The sequence below is a fragment of the Fundulus heteroclitus genome, chromosome 12 (genome assembly GCF_011125445.2).
Source record: "Fundulus heteroclitus isolate FHET01 chromosome 12, MU-UCD_Fhet_4.1, whole genome shotgun sequence".
NCBI lineage: Eukaryota > Metazoa > Chordata > Actinopteri > Cyprinodontiformes > Fundulidae > Fundulus > Fundulus heteroclitus.
In genome coordinates, this window is record NC_046372.1 from 48579251 (window position 1) to 48604530 (window position 25280).

The window sequence follows — 25280 nt, forward strand, 5'->3', positions numbered from 1 at the left end:
ATATAACACTTATTGGTAGGTCAAATATTTAACTGTATTTGTATCATGTGATATGTGCATAAAAAGTGCACCTTGAAGGAGCACTGGCTTTGGCAGAAACTTGTCGCTGAGAAATGTATGGGTATTGCTTTGGGTCCAGTTTGTCCTCAATCGCATCCTGTAGCAACACAAGCGAAACACAGTCTGTATATCTAAAAAACTAAGTTGTTATTATTATTATTATTATTATTATTATTATTATTATTATTATTATTATTATTATTATTAAATGAGCAGTACCTCAATGAGATCTTTGACGAGCGGTGTCCATCTGGAAAGCTGATAGGTCTGCTCACTGATCCGTTCCTTGCGATCAGGTTTCTTGGGCTTTTTTGTGGTTCCCTGCAGCAAACACACCAGCAGAACCATTGAAGTGGACAGAAAAATGTGTGTCCTTTTCATATAGTTGTTTTTAGCCATTTGAAGTCGTGTTTATCTTGGATCATTTAATCTACATGTGAGAGTAGATGGAAGAGTTAGGATTGCTGAATGTTACAAGTTGGTACGGGTTAGTTGCACAACAAGGTTGCTGCACTGATTTCACTACAGGAAGTTACACAAATATCATGAGAAATGGTCTGTACAGTACTGGGTCTGAACTGCACAGTTTTTCATGTTCTTTGAGGTTTGACAGAATTATTTCTTCTTAAACCCATAAATGTCACTTGTAAATTTGTCTACAAATAAACAGCAGCCTTAGTTCCCCTCACGCAGCATAAAAGGAGCGTGCTTACAACATTACAATGCTTTTTACTCCTTAGTGTACGCTGTATGTAACGCTGAGGACACTGTCTAGCAACAGGTGGATTAAGAAACTTGCGTGCAAGTTTGGCTTTCTTCCATTCCATTCCTTCAAAGATGATAGCTCACCATAGCTTTGATATCTAGTGTGGACATGAGCTAATTTCCTTCCTCTTTCAGATTGAAGACCCCAGGTCAGAGCCATTGTTGGACCCCCGGTGTAAAAATCAAATGAAGATTTTCTGAAGTGATATTGACCTCCTGTTTTTTTTTGTAGTCAACTGCAATTTTTTTTGCTTCCCGTAAATAGAATCGTGAAATAAAATTGAACAGCCCGACCCATTCAATGAAGATGTTATTGGCTCCAAACCACCTTTTCCAGCTGCCAGAGGATATTACTTGTAAATTTTACTTAGTTTGTTATTTTTCTTCCTAGCTTGGGCAGGATAAAGTAGATTTTAGAAGAAGGATGGTCTAGGACAGCAACTGTTTGCTTGAAATGAACCGTTTCCTCAGACTATGAGACAAGGATTCATATGCAAAGCTTCAATGAATATGGTACTCTCACCGTGTTGGTTTTTTACGGTCAGGTTTACCCAAGATGGCGTAGCTGGCCCCCAAAGACACCTGAGGCTCTCAGCTCATTATGTTTGTGTTTGAGTTATCACCACTCCAAGCATTATCCAGTGCTTGGAGTGGTGATAACCAGCCTTTCCGGCTGAGTTTCTAGAACTGGGGAAAAAACCCTGTCTATGGTCTGCCAAAAACAAACTTTATTCAACCCGAACTGCAGTGAACAACAGATGTTTTAATCTGGCCAAAAGGTAGATGAAGCACAAGAGGAAATGAGGTAAGAGAATGGGACTGTGCGCAAGGACAAAGGCTAACCCACACAGACCAGCTCTGCCCGGTCTCCTCCTGGCCAACATTAGATCACAAACTGGACGAGATCTGACTGAGGATTGCCTGACGTAGCGATCTTAACAGAGACTACTGTTCAATTCAATTCAATTAAATTTTATTTATATAGCGCCAATTCATGAAACATGTCATCTCGAGGCACTTTACAAAGTCAAATCAATCATATTACACAGATTGGTCAAAAATGTCCTATATAAGGGAACCAGTTGATTGCTTCAAAGTCGTGACAAGCAGCATTCACTCCTGGAGAAGCGTAGAGCTACAGGGAGAGTTGTCTGCATTGTCCATGGCTTTGCAGCAATCCCTCATACTGAGCAAGCATAAGACGACAGTGGAAAGAAAAACCACCATTAGCGGGAAGGAAAAACCTCCAGCAGAACCGGGCTTAGTATGAACGGTCATCTGCCTCGACAGACTGGGGGTTACAGAAGACAGAGCAGAGACACAAGAAGACAGACAAAAAAAGCACAGAAGCACACATTGATCCAGTATTCTGTTCTACATTAGATGGTAATAGCCAGTGATCTGTCTTCTCTGGATGATGTCACAGTTAACAGAACGTCAGACCAGGTGTACCTACTATGAAGAAAAAAGAGAGAACAAAAAGTTAAAAGCTGAAATGACAACAGTCATTTCAATGTAATGCAATGCAAATCTGGAGAACAGTAGACTGGAGAACAGTAGAAATGAGTAGAGTGAGAAAAATAGGCCCTGATGTCCTCCAGTAGCCTAAGCCTATAGCAGCATAACTATAGAGGTAGCTCAGGGTAACATGAGCCACTCTAACTATAAGCTTTGTCAAAAAGGAAAGTTTTAACATTAGTCTTAAAAGTAGACAGGGTGTCTGCCTCATGGACCAAAACTGGGAGTTGGTTCCACAGGAGAGGAGCCTGATAGCTAAAGGATCTGCCTCCCATTCTACTTTTAGAGACTCTAGAAACCACCAGTAGACCTGCAGTCTGAGAGCGAAGTGCTCTGTTAGGAATATCTGAGGTAATCAGAGCTCTGATATATGATGGAGCTTGATTATTAAGGGCTTTATACGTTAGAAGAAGAATTTTAAATTCTATTCTTGATTTAACAGGAAGCCAGTGAAGGGAAGCTAAAATTGGAGACATATGATCCCGCTTGTTGATTTTCATCAGAACTCTTGCTGCAGCATTTTGGATCAGCTGAAGACTTTGTACTGCATTTTATGGACTTCCTGATAGTAAAGAATTACAATAGTCCAGCCTTGAAGTAACAAATGCATGGACTAGTTTTTCAGCATCACCCATGGACAGAATGTTTCTAATTTTGGCGATATTCCTGAGTTGAAAAAAGGAAACTCTGGAAACCTGTTTAATATGGGATTTAAATGACATGTCTTGCCTAATGCAGCCTAATGCATTTCCCTTAATCCCTACAGTATGCTCAAGTCTTTGTAGGAGAATATTGTAATCAACTGTGTCAAATGCAGCACTGAGATCTAGCAGGACAAGTATAGACACAAGTCCATTATCTGAGGCCATGAGAACATCATTGGTGACCTTTACCAGAGCTGTTTCAGTGCTATGATGAGCTCTGAAGCCTGACTGAAACTCCTCAAGTAGGTCATTACTTTGTAAATGTTCGCAGAGTTGATTAGCAACTACTTTCTCAAGAATTTTAGATAAGAAAAGAAGATTAGATATAGGTCTGTAATTTACTAACCCATCTTGATCAAGATAAGGTTTCTTATGTAAAGGTTTAATAACAGCTACTTTAAAAGCCTGTTGTACATATCCATTTACTTAGGATAGATATTCGCCCTCGTGGCCGAATCTGGCACCATTCAACATCCGACTGGGTCATCTGACTTTTTCATATTAAGGGGATATACGAACAACCCCTCTCAATTTGAAATAAAAAATAAAGAAAGAAAAGAAAAAACAGGGGGTTAAATTAGCAAAAAGGCTGGAAAGAGAAAGAGAAGTTTGTGCAGGATGCAGGCAGTGCACAAAATCAAGTGACATTTTTTAGAGGGGCTAAAATCAGGGTACCTAGATGTCCTCCCAGACATGCTTGTGGTTTAGATGTGTTCAGGGCACACAGAGCATTAAAGGCAGCCTATCAGCAAAATAACAACATGCAAGTATAATTAGTCTGCCTTACCAATTAAAATGAATGTCAATCCATACTGGCTGATCAGGAAAAGGCGCACATTTCACAAATGTTTCAGAAATTAGTCTGTTTTCCTTATGTTATAGACCTAAAATTATTCATTTTAAGTCTACTTTATTTTTCAGGATATAACTTTGATTTCTGTTCCTTAATATTTAAATAGATTTTTGTGATAAACTGCTTGTTTAGTAAACTTTTTTTGGTTTCATTTCTATCCTTAAATACACACACATAGTTTTAAAAGTCATATGGTTTGATTTGCATCCATCGTGCGAACAGATTAACGGCCTCTCCAAACCAGACTCCCGGGCTGAATTTCAACCCCAGCCTGCCCCTCAACTAGAATATGTGTAATTTACTCTTAATCTGCCCATATGATTGGATTAAATTGACTTTATAGTCTTGTTTACAAACTGGATATAATTTTGACTCCCTATCCAGAACAGCTTACCTCTGAAACAATTGGAACACCCAAGTGGGCCATGTTGGAAATGATGTCACTGTCCTCAGGTGGGATGTTAGCATGCTGCAGGAGTTTACACAGATTCTCCTCAGTCACACCTGACACACAGATGCAGAAAGCACATGCAACACACATGCATGAAAGCATGCACAGTTACAGATCCAGTGTAGGCAAACAGGAGAAAGAGTGAGATAAACTTCAAACCACCAACAACAAAATGCAAGAAGGGCAAAAACTAATGCACATATATGCTAACTGACCATTCTTAAGGAAGATGTAGAGCAGGATGATGCGGATCTTGTCAGACACACTGACATTGGCATCCAGGAGGACGGGAACAATGAGCCTCATGGGATCCTTAATCTTCTCACCCTCTGCATCTGTGCTCATTGCCAAATCCTGCAAACAAGTAAAGGACAAAATGTTTTCAAGAATCAGAATCATGTTTACTCAGAGATGATTGTGCACAATCAAGGATTTTTACTTTGGTTGGTTGCAACCCTCGCAATGTACATTCAGTAAACATATAGAAAAAGTATTTTTTTTAATATATATATCTAAAGAAAAGATCAGCATGAGATGAAAAATTCCTTTATAGACCGACAATAAGGAAATTTGGAAGTGACAGTGGCAAAGATACAGACAGAGTTACGCACAGTTTTTAGTAATGAAAAAAAACAAGCTAATCTAGTCTAGAGTTAGTTCTAAAGGTTTTCAGAGAGGTCAAGATAAAAGTAAAAATAAATACCAGAGAAAGTATTGCATAGTTAATAATAATATGGAATAATCAGGTAAAAAAAGATCATATATTCAAGTTAAACAGAGGAAAAATTAAGATTATTTACAGAACGATATCTGATAAGATACAATATGCATGATAGTACAGTAGCATCCCAGAGTTGCCAAGGTGTGTACAAGTGTACCTTAGCATCTGAGAGACTAGCTCCTTTTCAGGATCGGTTTATCAGGGTAAACTGTAGCATTTAAGTTTGGCATGTTTCCATTTACTGTGGGCCGTTTCTGTAAAACAGCCAAATGACATCTGGTTGTAGTTGTGTGGAAAACCGCAGAACCACTCTGGTCCAGCAGGTGACAGCAAGAAGACAGCGTAGGTCAAACAGACAAGGCAGAGAAGCTGTATCCACTGCCACTCATCCAGACTACAGAAAAACTAGGTGGAGAACGCACAACTGGTGTTGCTAATGATGTTACATCACTCTCTGATGACCGTGGCAGAGAGGAGGATGCTGTCCAGGCTTCAGTCCATCTTAGACAATGTCTCACACCCTCTCCATGACACACTGGCCCAGCAGAGGAGCTCCCTCAGCAGAAGACTCCTTTCACCCAGATGCACCACAGAGCGCCACAGGAAATCCTTCCTGCCTGTGGTCATCAATCTTTACAACGCCTCCCTCAGTGATTCTGACATCCCCCCTCTGTAACTGACATTCATTCATTCCTTGCACTGTTCTTGCACAAGTCACTATATTTGGATCTGTAGTTATATACACATATATCTATATATCTATATCTATATATAGATATATCTATATATCTATATATATTTATTTATATTGACTTATATATGTATATATTTATATTACCTTGTGTGGAATGTTGTAAATATATAAAGAAAATATATAGAAAAAAAAATATAGAAATAAAGTATCTCTGATTCTGATTAAACTGAGTCATCTCTGCCTCCCCTTTCTCAAGTTTATCACAGATGAAAAGCAGAGAGCCTGTCTTGTTCACTCACACACACACAAAGAGAGACAGACAGAGAGAGAGAGAGAGAGAGATGTTTGATCAGCTGCTAGGCTGCACTCAACAAAGCTGTCCAGGTATGTAAAACGATAGAATTTGATATCTGGTATATGCAGATATTCCCCACAAACTTAGAAAACGTTTTATATTCACTTTTTAGCCATGATGAACAGATCCAGTCTGCGGGAATTTGGTTCATAATCCTGATGAACTGACTACACAGAGTGGAGGTGTACTTTCTCACCTAAAAACATTTTGAAACTACTTTTTCTGATAAATTAAGGGAATAAAATCGATAGGTTTGAAAATTCATCTCATTACTGCTCCTTATTCCCCCTTACCCTTGCTGCACCCAAACCTGCCCATTGGACAAAGCCACAGGCTTCTTGAAAGCCAGAGGAAAGTGAAATCCCACAAGTGGAAATGCTAGTTGGGCTTTTGAAAGCCCCAGGCTTTTAATGGAAAACGGGCGGCCTAAGTAAATGATTCCTGAAAAGATCAGAAACCGTGCAACCATTAGCATGTAGTAAACACTTATTGAGTCTGTTGTGAGCAGCAGACATTATGAAGTCTAGTGACAGTTGGGAGGAATGTCCTGCGCAGACCCGGCAGCATGGGCGGGCATTGGGGGGCCATGCCCATAGACATAATATAAGAGTAGACCCCGCATTGACTGTCGCTGCGCAGGAATTACGACCGCCATCTTGGGGCGGTCGACCTACTACCCTACCCTGCTGATTCAAGCAGAACACACTAATGATACCTCAGCACTGTGCGGAATATTTTTGTTTAAAGGCATACTATGCAACATTTTTCAGTTAATTAATATGTTCCATACCGTTTTGGATGATTAAATGAGTCATTTCAGGTCGAACAAAGGTTTTCTCGGCCGCCCTGGTGGTCTGTGGGGGAAATACCGCACTTGCAATTGCAAGAGCTCTCGGCCTGCACACAGTCGGTCTCGCTTTACGGCGAGAACTCCATGTTTTTGCCCTGCTATTCACTATATGCACGCGCGAAAGCAACAACAAAGAACCGCGTGTTAACGTCAAATAAACATGCAAGCATATCGAGTTTTATTATTATTATTATTTTTTTTTTTATGTTGGCGAGATGCTACCGCAGCGGCGGCGGCGAGGCGGCGGCGGCGGCTTGGCGAGCGGCGGACGCGGCTTGGCGAGGCGGTGGCGGTAGCATCTCGCCAACATAAAAATAATAATAATAATAATAATAATAATAATAATAATAATAATAAAACTGGCGAGGCGGCGGCGGCCGCTGCGGCTTGGCGAGGCGGCGACGGTAGCGTCTCGCCAACATAAAATAATAATAATAATAATAATAATAAAAAAACTGGCGAGGCCGCGGCTTGGCGAGGCCGCGGCGGTAGCGTCTCGGCAACATAAAATAATAATAATAATAATTTAAAAAAACTGTTTTTATATATATATATATATAAAAACTGGCGAGTAAAAAGTTTATATATATATATATATATATATATATATATATATATATATATATATATATATATATATATATATATATATATATTATTATTATTATTATTATTCACTAATGTCTAAAGCTCTGATGCCTTCACAGAGCAGCTGCAATACATATCTATGTATATATGGATAGATTGATTTTTTTGTTATGGCCTGGCTCTTGGACTATAACAAATCAAAGGGAAGCCCCACATGGGATAACTTAAAATGTGATTTATTTAACAAAAATCATAACTGGTTGCAGAGGAGCGGGAAAGAGAGAAGTAGGTGGCAGATAGAGAGAAAGAATGAGCTGAGCTCCTCCGAGCTGGTCTGATCTGAGCTGCTCCCTATGGGGTGCCGAATGTAAAATTTCAGATAAAATTCTATAGCTGATACATTTTGATTATTTAGCTCACTTTTCTCACATTTAGCTCCCTTTTCTCACATTTAAGACAGAAATTCACAATAAACAAGATTTTATATGCAATTGTCAACAATATGTTTATAAAGTAAAATAAATAGTTAAATGTTAAATCTAAATGTTAAATCTATATCTAAATGTTAAATGTTAAATCTAAATGCTAAATCCATATCTAAATGTTAAATCCATATCTAAATGTTAAATCTATATCTAAATGCTAAATTTAAATCTAAATGTTAAATCTATATCAAAATGTTAAATGTTAAATCTAAATGTTAAATCTATATCTAAATGTTAAATTTAAATCTAAATGTTAAATCTATATCTAAATGTTAAATCTAAATGTTAAATTTAAATCTAAATGTTAAATCTATGTCTAAATGTTAAATGTTAAATGTAAATGTTAAATCTGTATCTAAATGTTAAATTTAAATCTAAATGTTAAATCTATATCAAAATGTTAAATGTTAAATCTAAATGTTAAATCTATATCTAAATGTTAAATATATATCTAAATGTTACATTTAAATGTAAATGTTAAATCTATATCTAAATGTTAAATGTAAATGTTAAATCTATATCTAAATGTTAAATGTAAATGTTAAATCTATATCTAAATGTTAAATGTTAAATGTAAATGTTAAATCTATATCTAAATGTTAAATGTTAAATCTAAATGTTAAATCTATATCTAAATGTTAAATCTATATCTAAATGTTAAATGTTATATCTAAATGTTTCGAAAATATGCAAATTGACCACGCCCCCTATCGGGTTCTCGCCCACACCACTGACCTTGGATCAGCCATGAGATCCATCTGTGGAGGACACTGTAAACATGCCGCACAGACGGCTGACAAGGCAACTCCTATAACTATATAACTTTCTCCCTTTAACGGCAAAGTTTCTTGTTTTAATGAGAGACTTATCTTGCTTAAACAACATAATTTTCGTCTCATAACAACGCAACATAACCCGGCATCAGCTCGCGGGATATTTGACTGTCATGGAGAAGAGTAGAGACGGAGGGGCGCCTTTTATTACTTTTTAAGAAGTCGTCATTTGTCGGAGGAATGTATTTCTGCACTGAGGAGTGACAAGGTAAGTCATGCATATACTGCAAGTCCTCTACTTGAAATTTGATCAATTCGGCAGTTTGAGTTGCCTTTGTACTCTCCATTTACACACTACAAGGTTTAACTGTTGCTGGGGGGGTGGGGGGGGGCTTTCAGCTATAGCTGTGGGTTTATTTACAACAGTTTGCAGCCGAAACAGTCCTCCGCCAGCCGCTGTTTTCTTCTTCTGGGCAATTTGACGCGGAGCTTCAAAAATCACAGCGCTACTAGTGGTGCGGCATGGGAATTGCACCGTTTCAGTACTCTGTAAACAGGGCCTGTGACTGCAAATGTACCTATGCCTTTATGTATTTTAATTAAATATGATTAAAATAAATTTTAATTCGACACTTGTAAGGCTAATTAAAAGTATGTTTATTCTACACAATGAAAGTGAGGCTAGATAAAGCTACATTTATCCATATTTTATTGTGTCAAAACAAAGATATGAATACAGAGCTTTCTAATGGGACAATTCACAAGCCAGTGAAGGACAACTATTTATATGAACTTCATTAATAAACCCAGTCAACTACTGACATGCTTTAATAAGGGGAAAAGCAAAAACTGATAATCGATTATCATTGCTGCAAATTCAAAAGTTAATATGAGAATTTATCAATGAAAGCTCCTGGCAGCAAGGCACCATTGTTCTCAGTTTATTTGTTGTTCCATTTGTTTTTTTCTGATGTCTTTAAACTTACTCAGAAAAGAAAACAAATCTTAATCAACAACATTGTTCCATTGCAGTCTAGGTTTAAGCAATTTTAACATTGATCCAGTCTAACCTTAAATCACAATTTTAAACAGCAGCTATTCTCCTTCTGATGGGAATTCTGTAAAAGTACTTTTTAAAATTCCCATAAACAAAAACATTAGGTAGGAGGACCAGGATTAAGATAGCTACATTAAAAATACAGCCAGAAAATGAATGTTCCCTTTTACATCTTAGAATGCCTGTGCATTTGATCTGACACTCAAAATTTTAATATTTAAAAACTTTGAATTTGGAATATTTAGCTTCTCACATTTAGCATAAGTAACGTGCTCAATTTTTAGAAAGAATAAATTATGTTATTTTTACATTTTGTTTAAAATAAAAAACTTGAAAAAACAATAACAAAATCTCTGCTGTGTTTACAGGTTGGCATCTCTAAAGCTGAATACATGGATGGTGCTGTCCAAAAGTTACTGCTGGATATTTTGTTCCAGCAGTAACAGAGGGGGTACCACAGCCAGAATTCATATAGACATGGAGACAGAGAATGGTACAATGAAATACATTCAAAGATTTTTGCGTCTTGATGACAGCTATCCTGAAAACTACTTCATTGTGGGATCCAGCACCCACAGCCAGCACATCAACAGCTAGTGGGATTTCTTAAGGAAACATCGTGCACAGTACTGGATGAACCTTTTTCAAAAACATATTACTTTACTGGTGACTTCTTGGATAAGCAGCCAATTCTGCTCACCTGTTTAAATATCACTGAGGTATGTTTGAATGTAAAAGATAAATACTATATGATACATGCTTTTATATATGGAGTATGTACTTTAAGAGCTTGTTTATTTTCTTGTCTTTCAGGAACAACTCTAAAAAGTGGTTCACTTATGGAACATCATTTGTAAGATTAGAGATGCAATTACTCCAAGTGGCCGGCCCTACATGATGTATACCTGGGGTCAGGTCAGCTGAAAGCTTGGCTAGGGCCCGGGACAACGCAGTCTTTTTGGGCCCCCCCCCCCCCCCCCCCCCCCTCTACACATGCCGCCACCACACACACACACATACACACACACACACACCAAAAAAAATTAACTGTATACTTCATGCCCGGGAAATCTCTGTATTTTATATTAGATATTTTCAACCCATCTATTGAATTTAGTGCACTAGTTGTATAATGAAACTGTTGACCTTTCGGGTTTTGTGATTTTTATTTCATTATTACAATTAAATAATAATAATGTTATGTTCAGTGTTTTTTTCCTAATCCACCTCTTATATTTTTCAACCCTTATGTAATTTTGTCTGTGTTGTGTGCTCCTGCCTGTTGCTTTAATCCTTCCCCGTCGTAGGATAAATAAAGGATTAGCTAATGTTATCTTATCTTAAATAACACTTTTTAATGGGATATATGTACTGGGTTCTTTCAAGGTCTTATTTACATTTTCTGTGTGGGCTCCAGTAACATATGATAGATAATCTACTTTGAAAGTTAACATGAAGTGCTGCTGAAGATGACCACTCTTATCTACCTGGATGTTCTCTGGAGGACTGAAACGCCTGTGTTGTTCAGAAAGAGCGCCGCAGGGACTTTATAAGTATAAATTATAAGTAGAGGTAAGACAGCGATACTTAATCATGTTTTGTTTTTGTGATAAAATGTGCGTAATGTGGGTTAGAGTTTTAGAATGTGTTACAAATGCAGAAATCCATCATAACTCATAAACTGTTACCAATCAAATGACAATTTTTTTTTCATCAAAGAACCAATATTTTTCCATGTATCTTGGTGAATTTATTTGGCTCAATCAGTCTCCTTCAGCACTTTGCAACGAGTCTACTCTGTAGAGTGTATATATTTGTAAATCTGACTCTGATGACGTCAGTGCCTCACCAGCTATGAACCCTACCGCAAGTCACTGACTACAACCACCACCACCACCATATTTTACATCAGACAGCGGAGCAGATGACGGGCCTGCTGTTGGGAACATGTCAGTCAGTTTGACACATATCGCAGCATCCGTTTGAAGAACTCGTTTCTTTTTTTCGTGCAGTTTCTCTGCGCCTCCCTTGCGTTTTTTATCCATTACTACTGTGAACACCGCTGCACAAAGTTCCACATGGAGCGTGAAGGTATTTTTCTACTTTATGATTGGCCTAGCCCTTTAGGCTGTCAGGGATGATAACCAATAGGCTGCAGTAGCCTGTGGTAAGGGCCGGATGATCGAAACAGACTCTTGCGCTGCGGATTTTATTTTTCTTCATGCATTATACAAATATAACGAGGCAGATATATAAAATAATAATAATAATACATATTATTAATATACATGTCGGGTCTGCCAGCCCAAACAGCACGTCGGCCCACCGGGAAAATGCCCGGTACGCCCGATTACCAGTCCATGCCTGATTTCATTTAAGGTATTAAAATAGAGCCAAACAGTGTTTCTTTGCCTTTTCATGTTTTTCCGTTTCTGCGGTCTCTCTCTCTCTCCGAGTCTGAGCAGCAGCAGCGCGGTTGTTTGTGACATAGTGGGCGAGCCAGGCTGAGCCTGCGTGCTGATTGGCTGGCGCCGCTGAGCCATGTACGAGAGGGAAGGGGGAACAGCAAAGTGCCGTGACACAGACTGCTGGGTCACGGCGCGCTTGCTGACTGACAGTCTGACCATTTGGTCAGAGTGTCAGTTTTGGGCCCCTCTCTGTCCTGAGCCCGGGACAACTGACCCGTTTGTCCCCCCTCTGTCGGCGGGCGTGCCTGGGGTGTCAAGCTCCAGTCCTCGAGGGCGTGTCCTGAAACCTTTAGAGGTTTCCCTGGTCCCACACACCTGAATCAAATGGCACAATTAGCTCCTCAATATGCAGTCAGGTTCTTCAGAGTCCTGGTAATTACCTGATTATTTGACTCAGGCGTGTTGGACCAGGGACATATCTAAAAGTTGCAGGACACCGGCCCTTGAGGACTGGACTTTGACACCTGTGAACCCTTCCACGGCGTTTTGGTGAACAAGATCATCTCAAACAGGTTTCTAAGCAAGTGGCAGAAACTTGCACAGTCCAACGTCTTCAGAGGACCATTCACATGTGATGAGACAGTTTGAACTATCATACCTTCTGATGACAGAAAAACTTTCTTCATGCACCGTCCACCAGTGGCGGCTGGCCAGAAGGGGTCGCCTGGGCGCCGCCCCCTTTAAATTGTTTAGATAATAAATGATTTCTGAACTGCAAAGTACTTAGAAATGTAGTTATTCATAGTGTGTGTCCAATAGACATGTTAGAATTTATTAAAATAGTAAATACATAATTCTATGTAATTGCTCACATTGTGCACACTTCCTACCCTATGTGCAGGGCGCCGTTCTAATGGGAGAGAATGTAGGCGCATCAACTTGGGCAAGCACGTGATCTGAGGCTGACTTTTAATTGGTTATTTAAGGTTTTCCACAGGGCGCAGCGCTCTGCGTCCCGGACACACCCATTCTGTTGTGTCATTACTGGTAGAGTGTCAGTACTGGCAAATTTTTTTTAAAACATTGTGTGATTGGACAATCCCCGATTCGACTCATTAGCGCAGCTGCAGTTCGTTAGGTTGATTCACGTTTACGTTTGCAAAGTGGAGTAGTTTCAAAATGAGAGAAAATTCTGTTTTGTCTTTACAAAAAAATGCTTTTACAAAGCGTTCACTTGAAGAAAAAAACAGGATAAAGGAGCTTGGACCGGATCGTTCCAATTTACAAATTCAGCAGCAGGCAAGTGATCTCTCCACTCCATGGTTGGACAAAGCAGTGTAGGTAGTAGTCAGCCAGTGAAGAAGCGTCGGACACTCAGTGTAGAAGACCATGAAAGGATTGCTGCAGAGGTGAGTTGTTGTGGAAAATCACTGTTACACTGGTTTATAGTAATGTTATTTAATATATTAGGAAGATGTGCGTTGTAGTTACAAATACCTTTAGTTGTGTCTATGCTGTGTAGGTATGTTGATATGTTTGTCAGCAAGATATTTTATTATTTAAGTTGTACTGAAGTTTATGGGTAATGGGGAATAAAACATTTGGTTACTGAATTTTGTATAATCTTGTCCCACAAAAATGCTGTAACAATAACACAGCCTTAAAAAATGGCAGCAAATGTTATTAAAATCAGGGAAACAATCTAGAAGAAGCCTTTTCAGAAACTGTCACGCTCTTGAAGATCCTCATCACCACACCCATGACCACAGCAGAAGCTGAAAGGTGCTTTTCAACTCTGAAAAGAATCAAGACTTTTCTGAGAAACTCAATGACTCAGGACAGGCTAAATGCATTGGCCATGTTGTCAATGGAGAAAAGACTAGTCACAGAGATGACTGACTTTAACAAGAATATAATTGAGAAATTTGCTGGGCAGATTTGTTTGTTTGTGTGCGCCCCCCTCAGTTTTTTTAGCACCAGCCGCCACTGCCGTCCACACATGATGAAACAATTGAGTTATGCTTATTTTTAAGAGCTTGTATGCACACAAACCTGTGACACGTGTGACATTTTCTTGTAAAAAAGAGTTTGTGGAGCAAATGACATTGTGAGCCTGTCCAGAATGAACCTGTCACGTTCCGACACAGTCAGAATTGGGCAGCTGCAGACCCCACAACCAATAAAGGAAAAGCAGTCAAAGAAATACAGATGGAGGAATAAAAAACAGACCTCTGTTTTCACTGGCTCCCATGTACTTAAATGTTTCATCATGATGTACATAATTTTTTGAATTTTGGTAACAGGTTTTATATTTTGTGTGATTCTTGTTGTGTGTGACAGCAAATATACACTACTAAATATATTAGGACAATAACAAGAAATTTAACTTCACATTTGCCTTGTAATCTGTCATGTAGGACAAAATGTTTAAATGACATGTTCTGTAAACCCCACCACTGCTCCTCATATTCAAGACAATTTTTATATTTATAACAGCAAGACTCTTATAGTTCTCTGTTACTGAACACTGAGACCCAAGTTATGTACTGTTTGACAATGATGATATGGTCAAATGAGATGAAAAATAAAGTGCCTATGCTTATGTGCAACATGAAAACTTTTAATGAATCTTTGGTAAAAAACCCATTACAAAATAAAGTGCAATGGTTTGTGACAAACCAACTCGTTCTTTCCTTAGAAACATAACATTATATTGCAATGTTACATCAACTCACAGAAGAACATACATTAAAAGTACCTTTAACAAGTGCTCTGAAAGATCCTTTTGAAAGGAAGTTCTCTACCTTCAGATAATGACCTAACTAGAACATGATCTATGAGTATTAAAAAGATGAATACATGGATCTCAAAATTGAACATGAGAAAATCCTTTTACATATGACAAAAGTCGTTGTTAGAAATCTGGGCACTATTGCGCTCAAAGCATTTATCTATTTTACAATCAACTTCAAAGAATATAAAAGAAAAATAATGCCCTATGAAAAGAAAAGTAAGTACAGTTTAAACACATGCTTCAAATTTTTTTTACCTTAAAGAAGCTTAATAGCAACAGCAATAATTTCACTTCAAAAACTTGTATTTCACAATGTTGTTGGAGTAATCTTTTTAATCAGTATTTTTGCTCTATATCTTTGTCAGCAAAAACAAAAGCTAACTGACTTTATTGTGGCTCACTTCCATATGTTCTTGAAAACATATTGAAAACACATTTTGAGTCAAATTGTAAGCTTTCTTTTTAAATATATTACAAAGTGATATTACCTGAAACCAAAAACATTTTAGATCAAATTGGACTTTTCCATGAAGATTTGCATGTAAAGAGTTTTTCAAGCCACGTCTGTTGAAGGACATCTCTTTCACCTTTTCCTTAGAACTCGAAGCAAAATCTCTGGGTGGCAATTCTGTCAGCATAGGTGGGAATATAGATGGCCAAGCTCTCATCCGTGCTTGTGTTACAGGTCCGAGAGTGGGGTTTCTTTGGGCAAATGAGAGTTTAATGCTTCATGACACCGACTTATGGTTACTGTAACCGAAAGGGAAACATAACCAAAAAAACTTTAATTTTACCAAGCTTTATTGTATATAAATAAAATACAGGTGCCAATATCTAAAATGTAGCAGGAATATAAGCATACAGGAAGGGAAAAGAAAACAAAATAAATGCAAAGTTGTTAGTCCACCCTCACAAGTACTCAAAAAGAAAAACAATCCAAACCAGGCAGACTAACAGAAAAGAAAATCAAACTCTAAAGGACAGCAGGAAGCAGTGACAACCCTGTCAAAACAAAAATACAAAATTACCAAATACTCATTAAAACACTTTAATCAAATCAATCTAACCACATTAAAAACACTGCATACCTGCGTCACTTAAAACGGCATATATAAAAGCCTACCTGTGGCATCAAACAACACGCCCAGGTGACACCCAAACAGCAAATGTAAAAGCCTACCTGCGGCGTCGAACAACCACACGCCCACGTAACGCTACCACTGGAATACTGTTAATGCGGCCCTGTATAAAAAACACCAAATCAGCAAAAAACATATTGAGAAACATAAACTTAAAAACCATTTTCCTCCCAACCTACCCCAGCCAGCCAACCAACAGCATGGATCGACCACACCCCTGGTCTCAGACACAGGAAGTGAACTCCTGGCTACCACCCTTCTAGCTTCCCCTTGTATAGAGGCTCAGCCTATGGAGAGTGACACCTACTGGTGCCACCTGTTACACTTGCTATAGCTGATATGTCAGTCTACAAGCACAATGAAATTATGGTTAATATAAAAACCGTAAAAAACTAAAAAGACTCTTTGAAGCACATGAGTATTAATTTTTACAGCAGAATTTATGATTAAATGCATGACATGTTTTTAAAAATATTAAGCTGCTTATCCTTATCTCTATCTCATTAACACCCATGTAGAACATTTGCAGTCACAGGCCCTGTTTAGAGTACTTAAACGGTGCAATTTCCATGCCGCACCACTAGCAGCGCTGTGATTTTAGAAGCTCCGCATCAAATTGCCCAGAAGAAGAAAACAGCGGCTGGCGGAAGACTGTTTCGGCTGCAAACTGTTGTAAATAAACCCACAGCTATAGCTAAAAGCCCCCCCCCCCCCCTCCTAAGCAATAATTAAACTTTGTAGTGTGTAAATGGAGAGTACAAAGGCAACGCAAACCTGTTTTCACCGTGTAAACAGAGCCAGAGACTGTACTACAGTAATGCAAGTGTATCCAAAGCATAGTTGTTAACTATAAATAACTGCCGAATTGATCAAATTTCAAGTAGAGGACTTGCTGTATATGCATGACTTACCTTGTCACTCCTCAGTGCAGAAATACATTCCTCCGACAAATGACGACTTCTTAAAAAGTAATAAAAGGCGCCCCTCCGTCTCTCCTCTTCTCCATGACAGTCAAATATCCCGCGAGCTGATGCCGGGTTATGTTGCGTTGTTATGAGACGAAAATTATGTCGTTTAAGCAAGATAAGTCTCTCATTAAAACAAGAAACTTTGCCGTTAAAGGGAGAAAGTTATATAGTTATAGGAAGTTGCCTTGTCAGCCGTCTGTGCGGCATGTTTACAGTGTCCTCCACAGATGGATCTCATGGCTGATCCAAGGTCAGTGGTGTGGGCGAGAACCCGATAGGGGGCGTGGTCAATTTGCATATTTCGAAACATTTAGATTTAACATTTAACATTTACATTCAACATTTAACATTTAGATTTAAATTTAACATTTAGATTTAAATTTAACATTTAGATTAAAATTTAACATTTACATTTAACATTTAACATTTAGATATAGATTTAACATTTAGATTTAAATTTAACATTTAGATAGATTTAACATTTACATTTAATATTTAGATATATATTTAACATTTAGATTTAACATTTAGCATTTAGATATAGATTTAACATTTAGATATGGATTTAACATTTAGATATAGATTTAGCATTTAGATTTAACATTTAACTATTTATTTACTTTATAAACATATTGTTGACAATTGCATATAAGATCTTGTTTATTGTGAATTTCTGTCTTAAATGTGAGAAAAGGGAGCTAAATGTGAGGAAAAGTGAGCTAAATAATCAAAATGTATCAGCTATAGAATTTTATCTGAAATTTTACATTTTGCACCCCATAACTCCCAGCTGGGGTTGATCATCTGGTGCTTGGGCTGGAGCGGAGCTTGGGCTTGCACTGTCAGGTGAGAAAGCTTGTTGACGTCAGTCTGGCCAGCTGCCTCCACTTCCAATCAGCACCAATTAGAAGCTCTACACAGGGGCCGTTTCTCAATTCACGAGAACGCGAGTTGTTGGAAAGAACACAGGAAGATCGGACTTGACGAGAATGCGAACACGCAGCATGTATAGGGTAGTTCATTGTTATTGTTTTGATGCGGGTTTTTCGCGCAAGGCGAACACAATGGCGGACGCAAACAGAGAAACTGACCAGGGGTCCGTTCTTCGTACGTCGCTAACTCAGTTAGCAGGATTTCCTTGTTGACGATTTGGCATGATCTTGGATCGTTTGGTTCTTCGAAAGACATCCTGCACTTGTTGTCATAGCAACATGTGCTCCAGCTTAAGCCTGCTCCAGAGCAGGCTTATTTCATGTAAACAAGATTAGATCACGGCTGTATAAGCGGAGTAGATAGGGAAGTCTGCCGTAGCCATGTCTATTTTTACGACAGCAACCTGTTGCGGAAGGTGCAAGAATAATTTGCAGAGTTTTTCGAATTAATCGCGTATTGCGCAATAGACAGGATCCTTTAGCGCAGTAGAGAGATTTTTCTTGGTGGCTTTTATAAACAGACAAACACATCATTTAACAGTGGCTTTTAATGAGGAAAAAGTGGTGGTAGAGCCATAAATAGAAAATATTTAAGTTATTTGTATGATGGTTTGCTTTTTATTTTTATCATATTCAGTAAGAAGATTTGTTCGGGCCATTTTATTGTGAAGTTTTGTTTTACTTTGAAAGGCTTGCTTCCTGTCGAGCCGTATATTGTATTAGAAAAAACTCTGGATGGATTATCTAGCCACAGAGCAATACAGTTTTACCGTGTAAACTGTGGATGACTTGGAAAAGGAAGATTTTCATTTTTTATGGATAAAGATTTTTTTTTGTTAAAATTCCCAGTTTGCACATGTCCTTTACTTCCCGTCTCTAAGGAATGACACTGAAATTTGGATCTCTTGACATAAGAAGTGCCTTTTTAAAATAAAGTGTAATAATTAAAGGCTACCATTTTGTAGAATATTCTTGTATTTCACTTTTACTTATCCCCATGTTCTAGTGGGTCCCGTGGAGGCTCTGATATAAAAGAACAAAGTAAATATGAGATTATTAAAATGCAAAAATTCATACTGTAGAAAGTGATAGTAACATCTACCATGGACAGTATTTACGCATGCTGCTTTTTGCCAGCCCTCTCTCCTGGCTTTAACAGATTTTGAGGTGTTCCCTGTCATTTTAATTAATGACTCAAATTCGGCATAACCTTCCAAGCTCTTGTTCTGCTTGGGAGAAAAACTGTGGGCGTTCGTTGGCCATGCTGAACAGCCAATAGCAGCGGTGCTGATCATTGTTTCTACTATCGATACATTTCCCCTTTTAAACAAACGCATGAATGTGCAGTTGTCTCAGATAACTCAATCCAGCGATACTAATCGTAAACAACAGGTGTGTTCGAAGAACCCAGTTAGCCGGATCATGATTAGCCAGATGAAATCATCTTGTATGTGTCATTTGATCTCGGATGTTTTAAGCAACGTACAAAGAACGGACCCCTGTTCTCCACGTATTTTTCTTCATTAGATAACGTATCACAAGATCGTTTTAAAAGTAAATTGATGGTTGATGGTATCAGATTGCCAGATCCACACAGCAAAAGCCTGAAGGAGTCTGTGAAATGCTGGCCAAGTGTTCCGTACGGCAACATATACAGTTGCCTTATAAACACGCAGGCCAGTACAGATGAGAGTGCACGAAAGCCCCTGAAACCACTGGACGGCTACAATTATTTTATATTGGAAAAAAAAGGCTCCAGCAACGCACGCAACGCCATGAGGGATTAAGCGGGTCAGAAAATGGATGGATGGATGGATGTTGTTCACACGTTTGTGTAACAGCACAAAGCGGCGTCGGACACAGACCGCGTCTCAGCAGAGAGGAAGACCCGCCCGGTAGGTTAAAAAAATCACTATGGATTATTTTGGTGTTTTTGTCTTGTTAAAATGGGTGGGGGTGTCGGCGACATTGCAGCGTAAACACAGAAGTATTAGCGCCCGTGAACGGGGGCGTAATGGAGTCGCTGTCTGGAGCAGCAGCAGGCTGCTGCTGCTCCAGACAGCCAGAGAAGCGGGCCGGAGAAGCGACTGCTACAGCAGCAGCAGCCGCTTCTCCAGCCCGTGTAGCGATCGCCACCTCCCCTCCGCCGCTATTTAAGTAGAACAATGACTAGAGCAGAATTAAGTTGTATTTACTGGAGATGAAGTGTAGACTGCAAATTCTGTCGTAGTATGATGGCTCCCCCAGTTCATTGGGAGTGTCTGCCTGCGCTCTTTTCATTGAAAATATCCATTTCTTTCTTCGTCCTTCCTCCTTCGGTAAACGACAGAAACGTACATCCAATGATTTGGAATACCTCTCTGTGCAACCGGGAGCACAACAAGTCGTAGGCATTGTTTAGATTTAAAAAATAAACTAACTAAAAGTACGCTCTAAATCACCCGTTTTGTCATGTAGTAGATGAGAACAGTACTGTATTTTTGCCTACCCGCGGGACCCGAATGTAGTGCTGACGTCACGCGTGAACTACCCTATAGTGTATTGGAACAGAAGTGTACTCGTGACGTCATCACACCCACAGCTCTTCAGCATTTCTTTAATGTTCAAAACTATTTATACACTACACTATCATATCTTATTGAAAACGTTTTTTCTTAATTAATTTCTAAAAAGTCTAAAAAATGTCTAAAAAAATTACAGAACTGTGGGTATAAAACCAGCAATAGCGGGAATTTCTTTGTTGGGAGTTGTAATTGTTGTAGTTGCAGAGCCGATTGAATCTTCTTTAAGAATCAGCACTTTGTAGAAGCAAAATGAGCAATACGAGCAATATTGCTGTTGCTTCGGTCGTTGGTCAGCTTTACCAGCAGGCTGAAGAGGAGGTGATGCAATTAAGGCAAATCCGAGCAAGGAGAAGATTGATGCGGCAGAGGAGGCTCAGAAGGCAGGCTTTGCTCATCTATTGCCAACTGGTAGGCATTTTAAGATAGACAGCCTATTTCCTACTTTTATCTTTAAAAAAACATTGAGGATGGTATTAAAAACGTGATCAGGTTGAAATTGTGACTATTTTTCTATAAACAATTAAAATGAAGACCCAATTTTAACATTAGTAACAGTAGGGTTACTTCACAGCATTGATTAAGAAAGGAAAACACATATTTCTATGTCTGCCCACCTTTACAGTGATTAATCTATAAATTATGTGCAGATAGTTTAGCTAATTTTTCAGTGAAATTGTAAAACTACCAGAGAAAGGAAGCAATTTGTTACATTTACTATACATTTTACCTTTTCTTTGTTGAGAACTATATTAATCTGCATGTTAAGCAGTTATAGTTTTATGGTGTGAAAAGGTGAGAATTGAAAAAACAATTATGGTAACATTTGGCATTTTTTATTTACAGGAAGAAACAGAAACTAAATATGTGAGGATAAATACCTCTGTGCCAATCCTCCAAATATTTTTTAATGAAGGGGACCTGAAACCAGCCTTCAGGCTAAACAGGGCCATCATCGTCCTCCTCCTACAGCTGCTGCCCATCTATAAGGCCCATGGATGGCCACAGGAGATAGAGGTGCTGGTGACCCTCTAATGGCTGGCCGCAGTGCATCCTATAGGAAAACAGCTTGCCAGTAAGATCTCTTACCTTCTTGTCCTTAAATAGAGTCAGCAATGACACAAAATTGATACATAGATTATATAAATTGGATAGAAGATTAAGACATATCAGCAGATTACCTAAATTACAAGTTAATTTTACATTTGGTACAGGTCAAGTGGAGGCACACTACAACAGACACCACGCCAAGGCTGATTTACATCGTTGAGCGCGCCTTTGGTGGTCTGAAGACACGGTGGCGTTCCATCTTCTTTAGAGCGTTGGAGGTCCGCCCGACGTTTGTCCCAAAAGTAATCGCACCTGCTGCATCCTTCACAACATTAGTATAGAGGCAGGGGACCAGCTAGATGTGGAGGACGAAGAGGTTGACCCAGAGGAGGACGGCCATCCTGCGGCTGAAGACAGGGAGCTGCTCCAGCTGGCTGCATGTTTAAGTGAACATGACTACACCTGACCTAATGTAGATCAGTTGGAGTCATGTCTACATGCTGCTTCATTTCATGTTTTTCACCACCTGTTAAAATACATTAAATAATCATTAAATAATTTCCATTCCAACTATTTTTAATTGTAAGTTTATAGGCATTGTCTATTTGTATAAGATCTTAATAGGAGTTAATTCTTTGTTTTAGACCATGTTAGTAACTGTTAATAATTATTTTCCAAAGATTAAACATTTGTATAAAGAAAATGTCTTTTTCATATACTATTTTTACTATTGTTTTCTTTCTCCTCTCAATTATGCTTGTCCTGACTCAGAAGAAACTCACTTAGATAGGAAAAACCTTTATAGAATTTATTTATCTATTTATTTTATATGCTGCTGTCGTCCTTGGGAGACATTTACAATTTATTCCAGCAAGTATTGAGTTAATAAAGCAACACACGACAGTCAGATAAACACAAAACAAATAAATCATAACCTGCGGTACTATGCACACTACTTTTTTTAATTACATAATAACTCTGTAAACAGGCCACATAGGGAAACTTAAAAGTATAATGTTCTCGCCTCAAACGATCTGAAAACGTACTTTTGAACAGCAGCGGAAAAGGGAATTTTTAACTTACCACTGTGAGCTCTGTTTGCGCTGTCTCGAATCAAGCTGCGGCCGCGGTGCATTCTGGGCAAGCGGTCAGTCTGAAGAACGCACAAGTCTGCTCTGAAGCATGCTCGATAAAGGGCGAAAACAACATCCGGGGATTTGTCGCGTCCGCGGTTTGGCATTCTCGGCAATTGGAACAGTGCTTGGGCTGAGGCTGATGACGTGTCACGAGCACACGAGACCGCTCAAGAATGCATATTGAGAAACCACCAGGGACTCAGGAAAGGCCTTGGGCCGCAAATATATATATATATATATATATATATATATATATATATATATATATATATATATATATATATATATATATATATATATATATATATATATATATATATAGAGAGAGAGAGAGAGAGAGAGAGAGAGAGATATACAGAGATATATATATATAGATAGATATAAATAATTTTTTTTATTTTTTTTTTAAATGTGCCCCCCTAAAAAAATGGAATGCCCCCCCTGTAATTTGTTTCTGCAGCCGGGTCTGGTCCTGCGGAAGTGCTCCTTTGAGCATCTAGAATGCAGCAGTCTGTCTCTGAAATAGCTCTCCTGCTCTGCAACAGCTCCATGCATGGGCCAGGAGATATCAGTGATGTTATTTTTCCTACAATATTTTTGCACCATGCTGCGCCACGCAGCACCGTAGCCTGGGCTATTGTCAGTGGCATGGATTCAGCACCGACATCCGCACGTGGGACTTAAGGTCATATTCAACTTTTCAGGGAGACCAACTCAAACAACATTTTATTACCAATACCCTCCTCCTTAAGATGTAGACCGAGGGACTGTTGGGAGGGGTTAACATTCTGCTCTCACTTCTTCGCCTCACTATCTCATCCAACATAAGGAAAGGTGCCCTGCTCACTGGTAAAGGTACAATGGCAGAGCAAACAAAAAGGTCCAAAGTTTGGCTGTACTTTTCAAGAATAGTTGTTGACAACGCACGCTGCCATTAGTGCAATAACAGCTTTGCTTGCAAAGGTGGGAACACAAGTATTTTGACAAACACCTTGTGAAACTGCACCACATACAAACAAAGATGCGCAGTGTTTAATAATATAAACAATTATACAAGATATTTTTATTTTTACTTGTTTTTTCTCCCTTTTGTTTGATTGAAAAAACAAAAAAGGTATTGATAAGGGTATTAATAAAGAGTAGTAGTATTGATTCCTTAATGATACTCATCCCTAGTCCAGGGGGCATCCAAGGATAGAGCTTGCCTTCCTAATGATTTTATCAGCTACTTCTCAGCTACAGATAAACTGCTGCTCCAACAGACCATAGAAGATGGCTGATGCCAGAACAGAGTAAAAGGGGGTTGTTATGCCATAAGTACGCCATGATGAATAATTGATCTCAGATTGGATCCTGAACAGTAGGGAAGAGGTGACAAAAAGAATTCACTCCTGCTGCAACATGAGACCCTCAAGGCTTGGACAGCCCCTCCTTCTCTCACCAGGGGTCCTGCTGTGATAACACCTTCTTCCCTCTCCTCAGCAGCTGCACAGACCACCTCTCCAGGACAATGGAGAAGGCCTGAACCATGGGGCCATATGGCCTCATCTGCTGGGACATCTGAAAGATTCCCTGGACCAGCCACTCTTGATCCAGGGTCTGCTAAACCCGACTGCCTGCTTCAGCAGAGGACCTGACTGAATCCGGACAAACAACATGTCCGCGCAAACACAGAGCTAAGTTTGCTGTCTTAACATCATCACCGGTAGCAGGAGCAAAGATCCTGCTACCGGTGATGAAACAGCTCTCTGTATTTCTTCTCAGCCTATACAGGGGAGGGAGCCCAGATGGAGCGGAAAGCTGTGGAATTCTGAGGAAATCTGCTCAAATCGGACTGCCACCGGTTCAGAGAACGTGCTCAGACCAGGCCTCCATTCCCTCCCCACGCTGTGATTAGCCACATCATGCTGCAGGGCTAAACGCTAGCCTGCCAAGAAGAAACCAACAACTTCCTCCTTCAACACCCCTTCCGTGAATGGCCAAACTGAACAGAACTGACATGAGAAAAGGACACGTTTGGGCAGCGGGCTGAGGATGAAGTAAAAGGTTTATTGGGAAATGTTTTGTAAGCTGTTTGTACACATGGTGCTTTAGAACAAAGGGCTAACAGAATAGCTTACGCTAGCCTTCGTTTCATGGTGTTGCTAATATCATTTAAGTGTGTCTTTCTTTGGTTATAACAATGTTACCACCACAAGGGTTTCATACATTGATTGGACATTAATGTTTACGTTATCCAGCCACTCATTATGACTAAAAATAAAGCAAAAGCTTTCATTTGTTAGCGCCGGGCGTCCGCTAGCCAACATGCTATCAGCCCTGCTAACATCCGGTTTCGGACATTTCAAAAGGAGTACGTTTTAAAGCATAACTGTTCTGCTCCGCCATCCTCCGATGGTGTTATGAGCCTTATTCCCG

At 39.1% G+C, this 25280-nt stretch overlaps 1 protein-coding gene and 3 long non-coding RNA genes across 4 annotated transcripts in view; 2 read left to right on the forward strand and 2 right to left on the reverse strand.

Annotated features, from left to right (window-relative positions):
• Positions 1–25280, reverse strand: part of stxbp1b (syntaxin binding protein 1b) — a 63877-nt gene that overhangs the window by 6215 nt on the left and 32382 nt on the right. Inside the window, exons 14-17 of the mRNA XM_021312872.2 lie at positions 4567–4705; positions 4295–4404; positions 280–381; positions 72–157 (exon numbers count right to left, since the gene is read on the reverse strand). Coding sequence (XP_021168547.1) covers positions 72–157; positions 280–381; positions 4295–4404; positions 4567–4705 — 437 coding nt within the window. The remainder of the gene's footprint in view (positions 1–71; positions 158–279; positions 382–4294; positions 4405–4566; positions 4706–25280) is intronic.
• LOC118565082 lies at positions 5984–24589 on the forward strand. Its single transcript, XR_004932177.1, has 2 exons — positions 5984–6150; positions 24345–24589. It is a non-coding gene; the product is annotated as an uncharacterized LOC118565082 (long non-coding RNA).
• Positions 9044–10840, forward strand: LOC118565079. The gene is made up of 3 exons (XR_004932174.1): positions 9044–9085; positions 10243–10593; positions 10688–10840. It is a non-coding gene; the product is annotated as an uncharacterized LOC118565079 (long non-coding RNA).
• Positions 15860–16530, reverse strand: LOC118565081. The gene is made up of 3 exons (XR_004932176.1): positions 16395–16530; positions 16257–16318; positions 15860–16078 (listed from the first exon to the last, which is right to left on the reverse strand). It is a non-coding gene; the product is annotated as an uncharacterized LOC118565081 (long non-coding RNA).